Source organism: Sesamum indicum, unplaced genomic scaffold (genome assembly GCF_000512975.1).
Source record: "Sesamum indicum cultivar Zhongzhi No. 13 unplaced genomic scaffold, S_indicum_v1.0 scaffold00268, whole genome shotgun sequence".
NCBI lineage: Eukaryota > Viridiplantae > Streptophyta > Magnoliopsida > Lamiales > Pedaliaceae > Sesamum > Sesamum indicum.
In genome coordinates this window covers 13132-31348 of record NW_011628162.1, presented here as the reverse complement: position 1 = coordinate 31348, position 18217 = coordinate 13132, and the positions used below count along the sequence as shown (strand labels likewise).

The 18217-nt window shown below is 33.5% G+C and overlaps 1 protein-coding gene across 1 annotated transcript; it reads right to left on the bottom strand.

Moving 5' to 3' along the window:
* Positions 1–11127: 11127 nt before the first annotated feature.
* Positions 11128–17692, bottom strand: LOC105179995 (heat shock protein 90-5, chloroplastic-like). Its single transcript, XM_011103654.2, has 19 exons — positions 17191–17692; positions 16831–16904; positions 16466–16591; positions 16299–16392; positions 16101–16184; positions 15843–15986; positions 15495–15611; positions 14966–15010; positions 14800–14880; positions 14601–14705; positions 14386–14526; positions 13527–13619; positions 13355–13432; positions 12987–13241; positions 12617–12719; positions 12227–12401; positions 12008–12113; positions 11687–11776; positions 11128–11600 (listed from the first exon to the last, which is right to left on the bottom strand). Exons 1-19 carry the CDS (start codon positions 17467–17469, stop codon positions 11394–11396), a joined length of 2397 nt encoding a protein of 798 aa, XP_011101956.1. The 5' UTR covers positions 17470–17692; the 3' UTR covers positions 11128–11393.
* Positions 17693–18217: the final 525 nt, after the last annotated feature.

The window sequence follows — 18217 nt, the reverse complement described above, 5'->3', positions numbered from 1 at the left end:
TTCTAGAAGCACGGGGATCCCAAATTAACCTTTCCCTTTGTGAGGTCTAAATATATTATAAAATGAACGTGAAAAAGTCTAAAATATTTTAAATCAATTGAAAAAACACACACCCTGAAATCTCACTTTTAGTAACTTAATTCTGCACACGAGTAAGCAAAATATTCATCTTATCCAAATTCGGTTAACTCTCCAAAAAAATATTAATCAACTTATAATACTCTGTACACACTCTATAAATACCTATGGAGACAAAGGTGCTTGTCTCATACTCATACTATCACATACGCACCAAAACAAACCTAAAGCCCATACCCTGATTTCAAATTCTCTCTTCATCTCAAACTTTGCAACATTTTTTGTAGTTGGAAATGGCTTCAATCAAAGTGGTGTTCTTCGCCACCATGTTGCTAGTCACTTTGGGTTAGTTTCTTTTTTTTTTCTTAATTATGTATGTCCTTACGTACGATAAGACATGAATTTGAGTGTGTCATGACAAAATTATTAATTACTTAAAAAAATTCAGTTCGTTATAGTTCTCCATTTTTCCAATCGTTATTTATAAAAACATAATTTTCAACTAGTAGCATTTATTTTAATATACAATTAACTTTAAAAGCGATTAAATTAATAAATTTTTATATGTGTAGGTGCTCCGTTATTTTGCGAAGCAGGATATTTTGGATTTTGCAAAAAGAACTCTGACTGTATGGTGGCAGTGCCTGAACGTAATGACTGTAGAGAAAGAGTTTGCATTAATGGGCATTGCTTCTGCAAAAATCCTCCTGTCATGAAATCCGAAAATGGAGAAGGCGTGAAGAAGGCTGATTTTGAACACAAATATGTCCCCTTGATTAACTTGTAATTATCGTTCTTATGATATGCACTCATAATCCATGTATGCACTTGCAAAATAAAATTTACTCGGAATAATGAATAATAATACATTTTCTTACTGAAAATATTTGATTCTCAATTCTGGATCAATGTTATTGAATTACTAGTTTTATTATTACTATTGTATGAATAATATTAACAAAAAATAGTTACTTATTACAATCCAAAGAACGGGATTATGATCATTACATGTGATGTTATCAAGTTGAAGTGTTTGTTTGTAATGAATTCTTTTTTCCATTAATGTTGCCTAGAAAAGATTAATTGCCACGAAATAAATGGTTTCTGCATTATAACATTTTCCTCATCATCTCTAGTCTTTTATTATTTTTTTGTTATAGAGTTTTCATGCCTTACATGTATGAAGATATGCTTTAAAAGGGTATTTGATGCTTATGAAAATACAGATCTTGCTTATAAGACTGATATTTCAAAGAAACCATTTGATGGGATTCGTATTGAATCTGACTGGAATAGAGCAAAGATGTTATTGGAGTTTTTGAAGTATTTTTATAATCTCACATTGTGCATTTCCAGTTCTTCATATGTCACATCTTGTTTCATGAATTATGTGAAGTTGATTTGTTTCTCAGAAGATGGTTGAATAGTGATGATGTTGAATTAAGTGAGATGGCAAGAAAAATGAAGTAAAAATTTGACAAGTATTTGGGATTAATCGAAAAGATGAATATGATTTTGTATTATGGTGTGATTCTTGATCCATGTCACAAATTGGGATTTGTCGAGTTTCAGTGTGTTAACGAGATAACAATCAACGCAAATTCAAATACAGTCTGTTGATGGCCCATCCAAATCAATGGGTTAAGTTAGCCACATTCTACACATCGAACAATATTTTATAACAAAGCACATCAACATGGATATACATGATAATTGTAGTCTATTGGATAAATATGATAAAAATCCACTTCCCTATTTTTGGGTATTTCATTGCTGATATGGCAGATTTTTTTCTTGCCAGTATGGCACATAGATACCATGGCATACAAGTGTACAACTGGACCAATCTTATCATGAGTAAGTAGACATCTCATGGATATGAGTATATGTTAACCACAACAACATCCTTGTTTCTCTAATTGTGCTCCCATAGATGGGCGCTTAAGTAGGTCAGGAGAGATAACTAATTTATTCAACTCCCGTTCAACTTGCATTTCCTCTTTACTCTGTCTTACATGATCTCTATATCCATGGACACTCTAAAAAATTACCAGATATAGAGTCGGATACGGCATCCACGAGTTCGAAAATATAAAAAAAATGCACATGGTGTCAAACATGCCTGTTGCTTATCCAACACATTTTGTACTTCTTTAGGATTTTTTTGTATAATTTTAAAAAGTTTTTGACTTTTGTTTTTTTTTTTAAAAAAAAAAAGAGTTTTGGGCTTAGTAAAAAAGAAAAAGAAATAATTCACTCCTCTTAGACTAAAAGTTTTTAGTAAAAAAGAAAAAGAAATAATTCACTCCTCTTAGACTAAAAGTTTTGAAATGAAATTACTAAAAATTCAAGAGATGTTCATAATGATTTAATTAATTTGCATGATCTCAAATTTTCATTATGTACTTTTTACAAAAAACTGATTATGTATATTTTTTTAAGTCACATTTCGTTAAAATTTACATGCAAAACATGCTTATTTAATATTTTATCTTGATACTTTTCATATTATATATTCTAATTTTATGAAAAAATGAGAATTATACATAATAAAAGTATATTATATATAGCCGTATCAATATCGTGTTGTATCCTATTTTTTTAAATGTTCTGGCATTGTGTTCGTGTTGTATCGTAATCATATAGCCATCTCCATATCTATGCATCACAACAGGATTTTGGAATAAATGTATTTTTGGCCCTAAATATAGTCAGTAATGCGATTTTGGTCCTCAAATAATTTAATGTTGCAATTTTAGTTCTCAACTTTTAACTTTTTGGCATTTTTTGTCATTCGTTTAACTTTTTCGTCAAACTTAACACAAATTTCATTTAAAATGAAAAAAATTGCTATTTTCCTGCCATTTTGTAGTGTTTTTCATGTTGTAATCCAATACACCCATTTTTTCTATTTTTCTTCAAACTTCAAAAGAAAATAAACCAAAAAAATAAATTAAAGCAACAATTTTTTGTTAAAATTATCTAGTTGCAAAGGCGTCTCCAATTATTTGATTTATTCCCTGGGAATGTCATGCAAAACAAGCCAGGACCAGATCACTTGATGTGGAAGCAAGAGTGGTATCGGGCAACAATGAAGTCTTCCTTCCCCCAAGAACGAAATTAGCAAACCAAAACTAATCCAGCAATGGAAAACATAGCCCGACATCCTAGGTTATGAGGACAGTAGAGACTTTGATTTTAAAAACATGGCGAAAACCTCTAAATAAATTATTAAATGAAGATGAAAACATTTGAAATATTTTAAATCAATTAAAAAAAAACAAAATCTAAAAATTAGCAAAAAATCCATGCTATCCAAAATTGGTCAACTTACCAAAAAAACAAATCATAAACTCATGCTAAACACACTCTATAAATACCGACCGAGACCAACGCTGCTTCTCTCATATATACCATTACATACACACCAAATCATTTCAAACTCTCACTTCTTCTCAAACTTCGCAGCATATTTTAATTTGTAGGTGAAGATGGCTTCAATCAAAGTGGTGTTCTTGGTTACCATGTTGCTAGTCTTTTTGGGTTAGTTCTTTGTTCTTTTTCCCTGTCGCATCCTATTTTATTATTTACGACCAATAATAAATTTAAATGAGTTGTAACAAAATTATCTTTATAAAAACTTAAAATTCAGTTCGTTATAGTTCTTCATTTTTTTATTTGTTATTGACAAAATATACTTTTCAACTAGTATAATTCATTTATAATTAATTTTACAAGCAATTAACTAATAAATTTTATATTTGCAGGTGTTCCATTATTTTCCGAAGCAGTATTTTTCGGCAAATGCACTAAGGATTCTGACTGTGCGGTGCCGCCAGAGCCTGAAGGTCGTGATTGTAAACAAAGAGTTTGCCTTAATGGCTATTGCTTTTGCAAAAATGGACAAAGCCAGAAGAAAGCAGATTTCGGACAAAAATCTGTCCCTTGATTAGCTTGTAAAGATTGTTCTCATGATATGCACTCATAATTCATGTATACTCTTGTAAAATAAAATTTATCTGCAACAATGAATAACATTGTATTTCCTTATTAGAAATATTCGATTTTCAAGTTGAATGTTATTGATTACTAGCTTTAAATTAATTTGTTTTTTTTTACTATTGTATGAATAATATTATATTGAACGGCAAAAAAATTTACTTATTGTGATACGAAATTCGGATCTTATCATGTCCTATGATCCTATAAAGTCGAAGTATTTATTTGGGAAAAAAATTCATTAATATTGCGTAGCAAAGAATCGACGCGAATAGATCGATTATGCATTATTAACATTTTCCAAGCAACACATTCGATGCTAAATGGATCAAATCACATTATATTATTTAAAATAAAATGTATAATTGAGATACGATCACATTATATTATTTAAAATAAAATGTATAACATCGTATTTCAATTTCAATTGACAAATTATTAGTTCCTCGTTTTGCCACATTTGATTATTTCCTTAAAATTTCATTGCCTAATTAAGTTTATGTTTAATTTCTCACTTACTTATATTAAATCTCCATTAATCGCATCATGTTTATCCATGATCGAGCTATTTAATTTTATTATTATTGTGCAAATATATCTCAATTTATCTTGTAGTTATTTATTAGTTTAATAATTCATAGTTTCCCTGGTCAGTTACTAATTAATTTTAGTCAAATGAAATTATCAATATCATTGACCCATTTTAATTATTGTATTGTAGTAATCATATAATATTATGTTTCTATACATTTATAATAATTCATTCATAGAGTTGTTAGGTATATATTTAACAATTGATAAAACAAAAAATTGTCCCACAATACTTAACGAAAAGGAAGATTAAGAAGTTGTTAGTAATGTATAATTGCTATAAATTGTTTGAATGATTTTGTTTATGAATAATCTCATTTAATTTGTACTTGAGACTTTGTTTTTGAACTTGAATATTTGAGTTAATCCATGAACAATTTTTTTTGTAATTGATATGTTAATTTTTTTTATATATGCATATATATATATAAAATAAAAATAACAGTGCCTATTAAGTTAGACCTGTTTCTACGGGTTTGTACCGGGATGGGGCATAGTGGGGCCCGGGTCCTTCCCAAAGTTGGTGGAACGGATCACAAGTCCGCCCAAACTCATTTCGTTGCCACCCCTACTCCTTAGCTTGAACCAATGAGGAATTATGGTCAAGATCTACTTCAATTCACCTTCAAAATAGACTTGTAAATTTGTAATTTTCGAATTCGACAGGCACGAACAATAAGCCGAAGAGAAGTGACTTATATATTGGTCTAGCTATGGACCGCACGAATAGCCCGGACCTTCCTACAATTTTAAAATTTGAATCATTTATCAATTACTCATTTGTTTATGTATTATAAAATTTGAATCATTTACAATTATTTATTTATTGATTTTATAAAAATATAATTCCGAGCATCTTTGCATGGGGTACTAATTAGTAACAAAAGAAACCCGAATCACATAAACATCACAATTTGTTAATAAGATCTTACCTTACATGACTACAGAACATGCAACTAGTACATTCAGTTGTTGGTCACCATCAAGCTTGTGCTATCATAAATATATATATATATATATATATATTCATGAGACAAAGATAGGAAAAGCTAGCCAGCCTCTTCAAGACAACATCCGAACGGGAAATTTTAATTAGAATTTGGCTTGGTCGCATCTGAATCAATAATATGGCAATTGCAATATACTTATCGTGTGATTGGTATACAATTTAGGAAAAGTGAGCAATCACATAACAAGTATGATACACAAGCTCTGTGATTGGTTTAATTTGACCAAACTTGATTTGGATAAGAATTTTTTCATGCAAACCGTCTCTTATTTTACTCGAACAACAAGAAAGAATACAAAAACCATGAAGATTTTTACTGATAGGAAACCTACTTACTTCCAACCCCACAAATCAAAAGCCCATGATCACAAGTCCCACATGATCAACTTCATCCATCAAACACCATCCTATAATAACATGCTACATTCCTACTTCATCAAGATTTCACCAGACTTCAATTCCCTCCTCAAGATTCAGACACACAATTCCAATTATGGAGAACAGGATGCTGCAAGTTAAGGATGTTATTCTTTATCAGCATCCATGCATTGTCATATTTGTGTTGGCATAATTTTTATATGTGTAGGTGCTCCGTTATTTTGCGAAGCAGGATATTTTGGATTTTGCAAAAAGAACTCTGACTGTATGGTGGCAGTGCCTGAACGTAATGACTGTAGAGAAAGAGTTTGCATTAATGGGCATTGCTTCTGCAAAAATCCTCCTGTCATGAAATCCGAAAATGGAGAAGGCGTGAAGAAGGCTGATTTTGAACACAAATATGTCCCCTTGATTAACTTGTAATTATCGTTCTTATGATATGCACTCATAATCCATGTATGCTCTTGCAAAATAAAATTTACTCGGAATAATGAATAATAGTATATTTTCTTATTGAAAATATTTAATTCTCAATTGTGGATCGATGTTATTGAATTACTAATTTTATTATTACTGTCGTATGAATAATATTAACAAAAAATAGTTACTTGTTACAATCCGAAGAACGGATATTGTGATCATTACATGTGATGTTATCAAGCTGAAGTGTTTGTTTGTAATGAATTCTTTTTTCCATTAATGTTGGCTAGAAAAGATTAATTGACACGAAATAAATGGATTGTGCATTACAACATTTTCCTCATCATCTCTAGTCTTTTATTATTGTTTTGTTATAAAGTTTTCATTCCTTACATGTACGAAGCATAAACATTTTCATTTATTTATTTTATTAATATAAACTATTTTTTCAACTTATTAATTGAGAACAAAATGTCTCAATTAATTAAATTTTTTTTTATTCCTTTCTACTTCATTTTATATTTTGATTTTCGTATTATTATAATGGAAATAATGTGTATATATATACATATTATTTTAATTGATAAATTAAGTGTATTTACTTTTTGCGAGCGTAATAAAAAAATTAAGGAATTTGGTATTGAAATAATTGTATATTCTGACAAAATGCAAGTTCCTTTAATAAAAAAGATCACTTAGATTAACAATGTATGCAAAATTCAACAAAAAAATAAACAAAATAGTATATAAGAGGCAGATACAATATTCATGAGAACTTGGAATATCAAAGTCAAACCAAAAATACATAATAACAACTTTTTATATTGCAACAATTTCAGATGAATTGCTTATGTTTCTGATTTATTATCGCATCACTATCTCTTGGGTCCCAAAGTTTTAAGTACTTTTTGCCACAATATTTGACCCCCATATTTGTAAATCTCATAGGAAAAATGCTTATTCTTTTAAAGTTAAAATCCATATTAACTCTGCGTGATACCCAAAATATTCAAACAGACACTGTAAGAAAAAAAATAAAAAAAGCTACATGATTCCTTGTAAAATTTAAAAGGTGCATACTGCCCCATGATGAATTTGAACATGAGTTTGATGTTGTAATAACAAAAATAACCTTTTTAAATCAATAGTCTATATTTACTCTGGTCCAAATTTATGGCTAAAATTTAATCATGCTTATAAAAAATCAAAATATATTATTTTAATATATAAATAATTATTTATTTTTAATATATAGATATATATATATTTGTATGTATATATCGTTAATCTAGTTTTCTTCTCCACCCATATATATCCACCGTCCGACCACCTCTTGGAGTGAGCTTACCATAGTTGGTGAACCCGTCCAACTACGAGCATTTTGATACCCCACCACACTGCAAATATCCAATTCGTTGGCGAGTTATCTCAATTTTTTTGGTTCATAAAATCCTAATCCGCACCCCCCATTTTCTGTCGCTTTTTTCTCCGTCGTCACCTCTCCTCTCGACTCAAGCTTACCACCGTTGGAAAGCTTGTTGGACTACGAGCATTTTGGTACCTCATCTACCAAAATCTCCAATGACGAATTAATTTGGAATTTAGCTGCGAAATAACCCCAAGCTTCCAAAGACTTATTGTTATGTAGAAAGAGATGCGGTATGGTTTCTTCTGCTTCACAACAATAGCATTTGGAGGCCATTGTAATCCCCTTCTGCTTAAGCCTCTCATTGACAGGTACCCAATTATGAATCAATCTCCAAATAAATTTTTTTTTTGGATGAAATGTAAGTTTTCATTCATCCAAAAATATTTATAATGTACTCCGGGCATACCCGAAGAGATACAAGAAAGCCCACACTAAAGATTAAGGTACAATCAAATCGTGTGGGAAAGTGTCAAAATGAGCCTATGCAATGTGATCTTGATTGAAACAATGAGTCCCCTGGGACAGGGTGTTGAGCCCTAAAAAATGACTTCATTACGATGCCTCCAAAGTGTGTAGACCGTGCATGCTAAAGCAAGGTGTCGCGCTTTGTTCTGCACAGAGGAACCAGTTTTCTCCTTAAGCCACTTTACCGCACTATGAAGGGTGGACATACTCCGGCTGATGCCAAGCCATTGTCGGATCTGTGACCAAACGAAGTCGCTGAAGGAACACTCAAAGAAAATGTGTTTGGCCAATTCCTTGGTGTTGATGCACAGGGAGCACAAATCTTCCTCTTAGAGGAACCCAAGTCTGTCCCGTGTAGCTAGTCTTCCCCGTAAACCAAGCCACACGATAAATGAGTACTTCGGCGGGATGAAAGCCTTCCAGATAGCTGCTTTTCAAGGCTGTCTTGTGAGTTTCGGCCTGAAGTACTCATAGGTTTTCGATGTTAGGAGACCCTTTATGGTAGACCAACTCGCCATTTGGTCATTTAGGGACAAAAAATACTTATCCAGTCTCATCTTTAGTGCGTGAGATACAATTCTAGAGGAAAAAAGGTAATGTGCACCTTTTTAAATTACAGGGGGTTATATGGTCTATTTTTCTTTTTTTTTTTATCACATGAGTCTATTTGAACATTTACGGTATCATAGGGATAATATGAATTTTACCTTTTTTTAAATAAGATTAAATGCGATAGACCCTTTTGTGAAAAATATTAATAAGCAAAAATTAATTTTGAAAGAAAAAGGGGAGAAATATGATCCGGTCGCCTGAGAAGCATTCAGTATATTTGGTTTTGATTTACAAAGATGGGCCAAAATATAAAGTATGTTTGGCTTGTTTGGTTTTGTAAGTTTTGGCTATATTTTTTATTATTTTAAAACAGTTTTAATTATTTTTTGTCCAAAAAATATAATTAATTAAAAAATAATATTTATTTTAATCACTCACAACTAAATAATATCTATACTTTTTGTTTTTGGTGGAGCTTTCGTATATTTTACTAGTTTTGAAGGAGTAAAATGCAAGTAATCCAATTTACATGTGTTCTCCAATTCCTTCTTTAAAGGTCATTGGTTTTCCTGGTCACAATCTGGTTAGTGACTTTTTGTAAGTCTCTCTTCCTTATTCCCCCGAAACTACTTCATGTTCCTCGTCAATCACATCTACACAAGTTATGTACCGCTTTGAATGATGTTTTACATGAAATGACGGTAAAGAGAGTAAAACGATGTTTTCCGAAAAACTACTAGAAACTTCTAAAGAAAATATAGTAGTGAAAACTAATTATATTAAATCACAATGATAAGCTGAAAAATTGCAAAATCAATGTACCAAAATAAAGATATATATAAATAGGTAGGGGTCCACCTAACCCCTTGATAGACACAAGTGGCTTTACCAAAAATAAATAAAAGAAAGTATAAATCTCCTTATCATTCCATTCTTGTTTTGATAATTATTTAATATATATGAATACTTGGCAGGTGGTGTGCGCTTTTGCGAGGCATCGCAGGATTATGTTCCCTATACTCAGAGTTCTAAGTGTCCTCCTGTGCCTCCCTGCAAGAAAACAGCTTGTCACTTGGGTAGATGTATATGTTCAAACAGTACCTTAATCTCAGCCGCCACCACACAGAACCAAGAATAAAGTAAATGTAGTCTTGAAAAATAGATTATGGGGATATTGTCATGGTAATAGTAAATAATGCATTAGAAAAAAAAAATATTTTATCGTCCAAATATATATAATTCCATTAGTTAAGAAATATAAATATTTGACCTCATAATCATGAGATATTGGTCATCAAACATCAATAGGTAATGATAATTATTCAAAAAATGAGGGGTTGTAGTGTATTTATATTAAATTCTAGTGGAGCTTATTGAAATTTATCTTTTAATTAATATTTATAGGTGGAGTAAACTGCAATTAACCCCATTCTTTTTTCAAAATTCACTGGGTTCAGTTCCATTAATTGAATTCATGAAATCCAGGATTGACTGACTCACTGAATCAACCTTTTGTATCTTTCATATGTTGAGAATCTGAGTACACTCTTTATATACAGAGACTACACCAGCCAAACAGGTGGAACATATCCTCAGACTCCATAGGTAGAGATGGCTTCAAACAAGCTGGTTTTCTTGGTCACAGTCTGCCTACTGACTTTAAGTAACGTTTCTCTCTTCCTTATTCCTCCCGAAACTACTACATAAAGTTTCTCTCCTCAATAAAGACATTAATTTCGTGATTATTCAATTCTTGTCTTGATAACTATTAACATAATATGTATGTTTGGGAGGTGGTGAGTTCTTTTGCGAAGCGTTGCCGCCATATATGTCCTGTAGCAAGAGTTCTGATTGTCCTCCTGGATCTTCAGTGCCTCCTGGCTGCAAAAAAATTGCTTGTCATTTGGGGAGAGGTATATGCTTAGACAATACCCTAATCTCAGCTTCAAACAAGGCTACAAGCACAAGTTGGTCCCTTGATTCTGGGGATGAATAATGCTTGATCATGGAGGGGCTTTAACAAATTTGAATTCAAATGTACCGCTGCATCAATTAAATATCTATAAATAAATGACCTCATAATCATACCATCTCGTTCTCCACATTCCCCACTTATTAGTATCAACAATTCTCCAACTTTGCATACACGAATACTACTAGTGTATGTTTAAATATTAATTAAGTAATTGTCTGGATGAACTTTGAATAATGGAAATATTTCATGACAATTAAATTTCCTTAATTGAAGTAGCGACAATTTGATCCAACTTTTTGAATTATCAAAATTTTAAAAAGAAAATCTAGCCAACACATTGAAGAGAGACTTTAATTGTTTGCATCAAAATTTGCCACCAATGCATAGTTCGCTTTTCCATTTGAAACCTCTCTCTTGTCCTCTCCACTTCAAAATTCCAATGGATGCTCCAGTTTTACCTAAATATCTGCTAAAAGGATGACCTCGGTGGATGCTCATCAATCACTCCAAGGATCATTCTCAGTTCTCACTTCTGAAGGTTCAATGACTTGGGTCTCGGAACCATCAGCAGAGTTTGCATCGATCTCGGAGGCGTTTTCTGTGGCTGCTTCTGCTTCATCATCCTCCAATCGACCCCATCTTCCTCCGAGGGCCATAGCCATCATCTCGTATATCTTGTTGCCGAGCTCAGCAGGACTATCAGGCTGTCAATTAGAGGAAAAGACAGTTTAAGAGCTGGTACAGAAATTAGATGCATGAGAAGTGTCGCGAAGGCTTCTTGAGTACTTACAGTGAATCCACTTGAAATCAAGGCTGTATCATACAGAAGTTCCACAGCCATTTTGGCATCGGTGCTGTCAGGTGCACTCTTGCATGCAGCCTTCAAAAGTAAGAGCCAAGAAATTGAATCAGGTGAATAAACGGCGTTTAGTTCAGGGCAGCCAACACCACAACGCCCAACTCTTATAGTTATCTCATATTACAATTTCTTTGACTTAAGAATTGAATAAGCTCTGTAGGTAAGTCATTTACTTTTTAGACCTTGACATGGGGTTTGAAACAGAAATCACGAGAGGTCTTAATGATTAAAGGATTGGGTGGGATATCGTACGTTGAGATCCTTGACGATGGGATGATCTGGATTGATCTCCAATATTCTCCTACCCCTCATGAATTCCAGGCTTGCAGTGTCTCCAAGTGTCTGTGCTCGCATCAATCTGTGTTAAGGAAATCAAATGGATGAATGGTGTTTAAATAGCAGAAACACGATATAACCTGATAACTTCTGCATTTTTCACATCAATAGACTATATAGCTTCAGATGACATACCTTTCCATGTTTGCTGACCATCCAAATTTGCCAGAAACAAGCACACAGGGAGATGAGCTCAAACGTTTTGAGATTTGCACTTTAGCCACCTTGTCACCAAGTTGTTGCTTAATCCAGTCACAGAGGAGATTATATTCTTGCTTAGTTTCCCTTTCTTTTACCTCATCCTCATCATCTGTCATTCAGATATAAGGTTACGCTCAAAGCATCAAAGAAAAAACAATCGACAACCAGAACCTATTCTTTTCCAACCTTATGAGAGAAATTGACAAAGACGACCATGTCCAAAATTAGGTATCAGTTGCGGGGGGGGGGGGGGAGGTGTTACATAACAACTGATTTATATTGCTCTGCCGAGTCATAATCAAAGAGCATAAAAACTTTACTAACCAAGCTCCAGATCCTCCTTGCTAATGTCAACAAATTTCTTTTCTTTGTATGTCTGTAAATTCTGGATGGCGACTTCATCAATGGGTTCAATTAGGTAAAGCACCTGCAAGTCAAGTAATTATTAAGATACCTAAAGATGCAAAGCCACAGAACTAGCTAAAACAGAAACATGAATTCTAATAAAAACAAGAAATGTAGACCCCACGTTCCTCATTGAGGCCACAATCTACAGATTCTCAACCGTGTGAAAAAATCATACTGGTGAAATCAAATGGATCAACCAATCATCAATATCAAAAACTCCTTCCCATTATCAAGAACTACACCGTTACAAGATAAGAGTTTCATTGGTCCTAGTTGAAATACATACCTCAATACCTTTCTGGACCAATTTTTCCAAGAAAGGAGCAGACTTGGCACTTTTTAAGCTGTCTGTTGCCAAGTAATAGATAGCTTTCTGGTTCTCACCCATGTTCTCAACATAATCATCTAAACTTATCGGCTCTTCCTCACTCTTGGAAGAGAAAAATCTCAACAAAGGTGTTATCCGCTTGTGATTTCCAGTGTCTTCAATGCATCCCAACTTCAAAAATTTGCCAAAATTCTCCCAGAATTTCTTGTAATCCTAAAATAACATAACCACGTTAGGTAAATTTCTTAGATTACATAACCACATTAGGTAAATTTCTTTTCTACATGATGAGGACAAAGAAAACAGTGATTTATTCAGCCACCAACCTCTTTGTTCTCACTTTCAGAAAGATCTTGAATCATGTCAAATGTCTTCCTAACCAGTCTCTTCCTCATTATTCTTACCTGGATTAAGAAAATACAAAAAATATTAATGATGAGAGATAAGCAATTTGCAAAAATTATTAGGATTATTTGATAGAAGAAAGGATTCCCTTACAATTCGGCTCTCTTGAAGGATCTCTCTGGAAACATTAAGAGGAAGGTCATCTGAATCCACCACACCCTTCACAAAGCTCAAGTATCTCGGAAACTACAAGCCATCAAATTAGTTTCATGTTACAATGAACATATCTTATTTTGTTCACTAGAAGGAGAAATTTGGAGGTCGGGGAACATAAAATCAAATCATTAACTTGCTAATGGTTGGACAAAATACAGCAAGAGTTACTCTAAGCTTTAGAAATTATATCCAGGTCAAATAGTAGCCCAAACCAAGGACTAGTTTCATACCATACTCCCTTAAATATAAACAGGTATGAATAACATAAGAAACCGAGGATCCAGAAGAATTTGATCAAGTATTAGATCAACTACTTACACCAACCATTCTTACAGTACGATATACCAGCACTGTCATGAAGGCAGTTGAAATGAGCCATACTGGCAATATACATTCACACAGGCCACTAATTCAAACCTTATGAAAACAGATGAGACATCCATCATTATGGTAGCTACAACAAACCCAACTCCTATTGGCCATTTTATACACCAACTACAGTAATTCAAGCAGCTATAGCCAACAAATGACCAATATATCCTTTTACATAAATAACTGACTGGCTTGATTCATGAACATGGCAGTAGAGACTGGAGTACATAATATGCTGATAGCACAGTTAGACGACAATATCATGTTATAAAGATGCTTCCAATCAGCTGGTTACAGGAATGCACATAATGAAAAAGCAGAAGGCATGAAACCATCTTCAGAAAATGAGAGAGGAAGCACCGATTCGTCAAAAGGTAGCAAGAAGAACCCCAACAAGTTTCAAGGCCATGCAGAAAGTTCTTACCAGTTCACCATCAAAATCATCTGAAATGAATACACGTTTGACATATAAACGGATATTTTTTGTCTTGGGATTGATGACATCTTCATTGTTAAGAGGAGCCATTCCAGGAATATAGAGCACACTTCTAAACTCCACCTCACCCTGCAGAAGTTGTGAATCAACACTAAAGGAGAAAGTAGAAAAGCTAGCAGCCGATCTGATATAAACATAACTACCTCTGTAGTGAAATGGGTATAGGTGAGTGGATCCAAAAATTCATTGAAGGTCTTTTTGTAAAATTCCTGATATTGTTCCTTTTCAACTTCCTTTGGATTGCGCATCTGCAATGTTAAATGAAAAGAGAGGCATAAAGCACATATAGAGACAAAAAGTGTGAATCATAAAACCATCAGACAGAGAATAGCTCGGACTCACCCATATGGGTTTTGTTTCATTTGCTAATTCCCAATCCCAATATTTTTCAGTTTTGGTCTTCTTGGTCTTCTTCCTCTCTCCCTGGAAGTAGGACATCAAATGAAGAATATATGACAAATCTTGGAAAAGCAAAGTATAAAAGGAAGTGTTTCTAAAAGGCCACTACCTCTGGTACTTCTTCTCCCTCTTTTGGTTCTTCCTCCTCTTCTACCTGCCAAAATTTGATATTAACGATTAATACGATAATGTAACTTTTAAAAATCCTCCGCATTAGTATAACGAAGAGAATAAAACTTGGCTGCAATCAATCTGCAATCAGTCAGACAAGTCCACAACATGCAATCGTTAAAAAACACGAAACTATTTCAATATGTGTTGAAAATTTAAGAAAAAGCTGACAGTAAATTGTTTGTATTTATATCAACTTATAGTAGCATCCAAGGACCACTAACATACAAGGGCTGACCTAGGATTCCAAAATTATCAACAATATGCAATATGCATACTACTGGTATACAAATATTTTCTGATGGTCATATGCTCCACACAAATAATTATCTGAAGGTTTGTTTCTTCAAAGTTACCAGCAGACAAGCAATATATAAGACAGGTAGGAAGCATAGGTGACCATTCAACTTGCCACCATCAAGAAACAACCAAATGCCAGTACAGTAATCATGACAGAAAAGTCAAACCTCAATGGTCCTCGACTTCTCTTGCCATGTATAGATGGGGAATGAAACAAATTGTGAATAATTCTTCACCAAACTCTGGATCTTTGTAGGCTCTGAGTACTCATATTTATCATCTTCCTGCAACACAAACATTGCTACGTTAATTTTATTTCAAAAACAGAACAATTGACAAATTCAAAGGAACAAATTGCAAAAGAAAAACTGAATTTGCACAAAAGAAGTCTGAATTTGAAGCTTCCCAGGGACTAATTCTATAGAGTTGGACAGGCTTTTCACCCACCTGAATAGGTTTTAAAATATCAAGAGAAAGGAAAAGTAACTTCAGTGTGCAAAATAATAAGAAAATACCCTGAGATAAAGAGTGATCTGTGTCCCTCGACCCAGGAACTTATTGGGGTCAGTTTCCTCCCGAATTACATAGGAGCTGCTATCAGCTGCAGCTTCCCAAACATACTGCTTATCAGACCTGGGGCTCTTTGTTGTCACAACCACCTAAAAATAATTGAAAGATAAGCCCAGACCAAATCAGCATTGACAGACACAGAAAAAGACCATCCAACAAATTATCAATAAACATGCATTAGAGGAATGAGAACCCAAGAGTACCTTTTCAGCAACCAAAAAAGCAGAATAGAATCCAACACCAAATTGACCAATCAAGCTATTGTCAGCCCCAAGGTCCTTGTTGTCCTACAAGAAGTGAATCTCCAATTGTAAATTTCAAGTGAATATACAGCCATCTGGGCCTCAAACTATGAAGTTCCAGACCAGGCACACAACTAGAATATGACAAGATAACATTACCTTCAATGCCTTTAGGAATCTAGAAGTGCCACTCTGTGCAATAGTTCCAAGACAGTCTATAAGCTCCTCTTTTGTCATTCCAATACCAGTATCCCTGCACAGAGAAACCACATTAAGAAATTCCTCCAATTCCAACAACCATGTGGGCAACAATGTAAGAAACATACATTATAGTAATGGTTCCATTATCTGGATCAGGTTTGATACGAATCTCTAGCTCACCAGCATCTCCAAGTAATGCAGGTTCAGTCACGCTTAAAAACCTCAACTTATCAAGAGCATCGCTTGCGTTACTGCAGAAAACAAAATTAATCAACACAGTAGTCCTACTACAAGAACTTAAACTGTCTAATAGACTAGGCTGTCAAATTATGTGAACCAAGAAAGATCAGTATCGGACTGCTGTGCCAAGATATGCCAGCCCATGCTTGTACAGCACACACACAGATACATTCAAGTATACGTATGGGAATCTGCAGACAATGCATTCCGCAAAAAATAAGATACTAAAGCACAGTAAAGACGTCCTAACCTCACAAGCTCTCGAAGAAACACTTCCTTGTGGCTGTACAAACTATGGACAATCAAGTCCATCAATCTGCTCACCTGAAAGCAATGATTTCAAAAGTAAGAGACAAAATCTCGAACCTCATCAAATCAATGGACTCAAAATACATCTGTAAACCAATCCAAGTTGTTCAGTGACAGACTATTAAAAGTATTATCTAATCAAAAAATCAATGTTTTCAATATATATTAAGAGTAACAAAAACCCATTCTCAACCATTAACAACTTCAATGTTTTCCAACCATCATTTCCTCAGTTCCTAAAGCAAAATATGTCAAATGAATCTCCAAATTAATTCTTCAAAAGCAAGAATGAAATACGCACCTCAGCCTGATATTCGTAAGTCTCCCCAGCACCCTCAGGAGCCTCCTTTTCAGCCACTGCAGCAGCCTCACATCTCACTACCACTCCGCTCTGCCTCCTCTCCAACTTCCACTCCAACCCACTTCTTTGAAAACTGCTCTTTAATCCATTTCTAGGTAAAAAAGCGCTTCTCAACAAACCCCTATTGCTCTTACCACTATTCCTCACACAAAAGGACCCCGTGTAAGGAACTGCAGCCACCGATGCAGAGGCCAGACTTCTGCTCAACACAGGCGCCATCTTTTCAATTTCTGAGAAAAACCCAGATCAGATTTCTTCCTCTTGTACCCGAATTTAGTCTGCTATCGACTCCAGCAGCAAAATGGGTTATTCTTATCGTAGTTAGGTAGGAACTGAATTGGATAACTGGCGAGCGAGCTCCTATTTCTTTTCTATTAAAAAAACCTTGTGCTGAGGGGTTTAAGGAGTGAGATTGGAGGGTTCTAGAATTGAAATTTCCAAAGGGAAGATTAGGTCTTAGGGGGTTTAGTTTGGACATTTGTGGTGCAAGAATTGTAAGGCGTAGATGCTGCCATTTCAGCTATTACAATATCCTCAATTTTCTTTCTTTTTTGTATATATATGAAATATAAAAAAATTAGTATGAAATAATTAAAAAAATTATGAAATTAATAATTATAATTATAACTTATAATAAATATATAAAGGTACGTAGAAAAAAATATGGAGTAGTGAGTAGTTAATAAAAAAATATAATTATAAAATTATTAAAAATATTAAAATTACTAATTTGGTCAAATTTTTTTAACGGGAAGAAATGAAATAAAGGATAAATTTAAGTTTTAAAAAATTGGAAGGCTAAAAGATATTTTTTTTTTTAATAATAGTATAGGTATTACTTTTGAAATTTTTGTCAATTTTTATGTGTATTTATTTTTTAATTACTAGTGATCGTGGTGAACTGTTTGTATATATAATAAATAATATTTTATATTTTAATATATTATTCAAAAAAATTTATATAAAT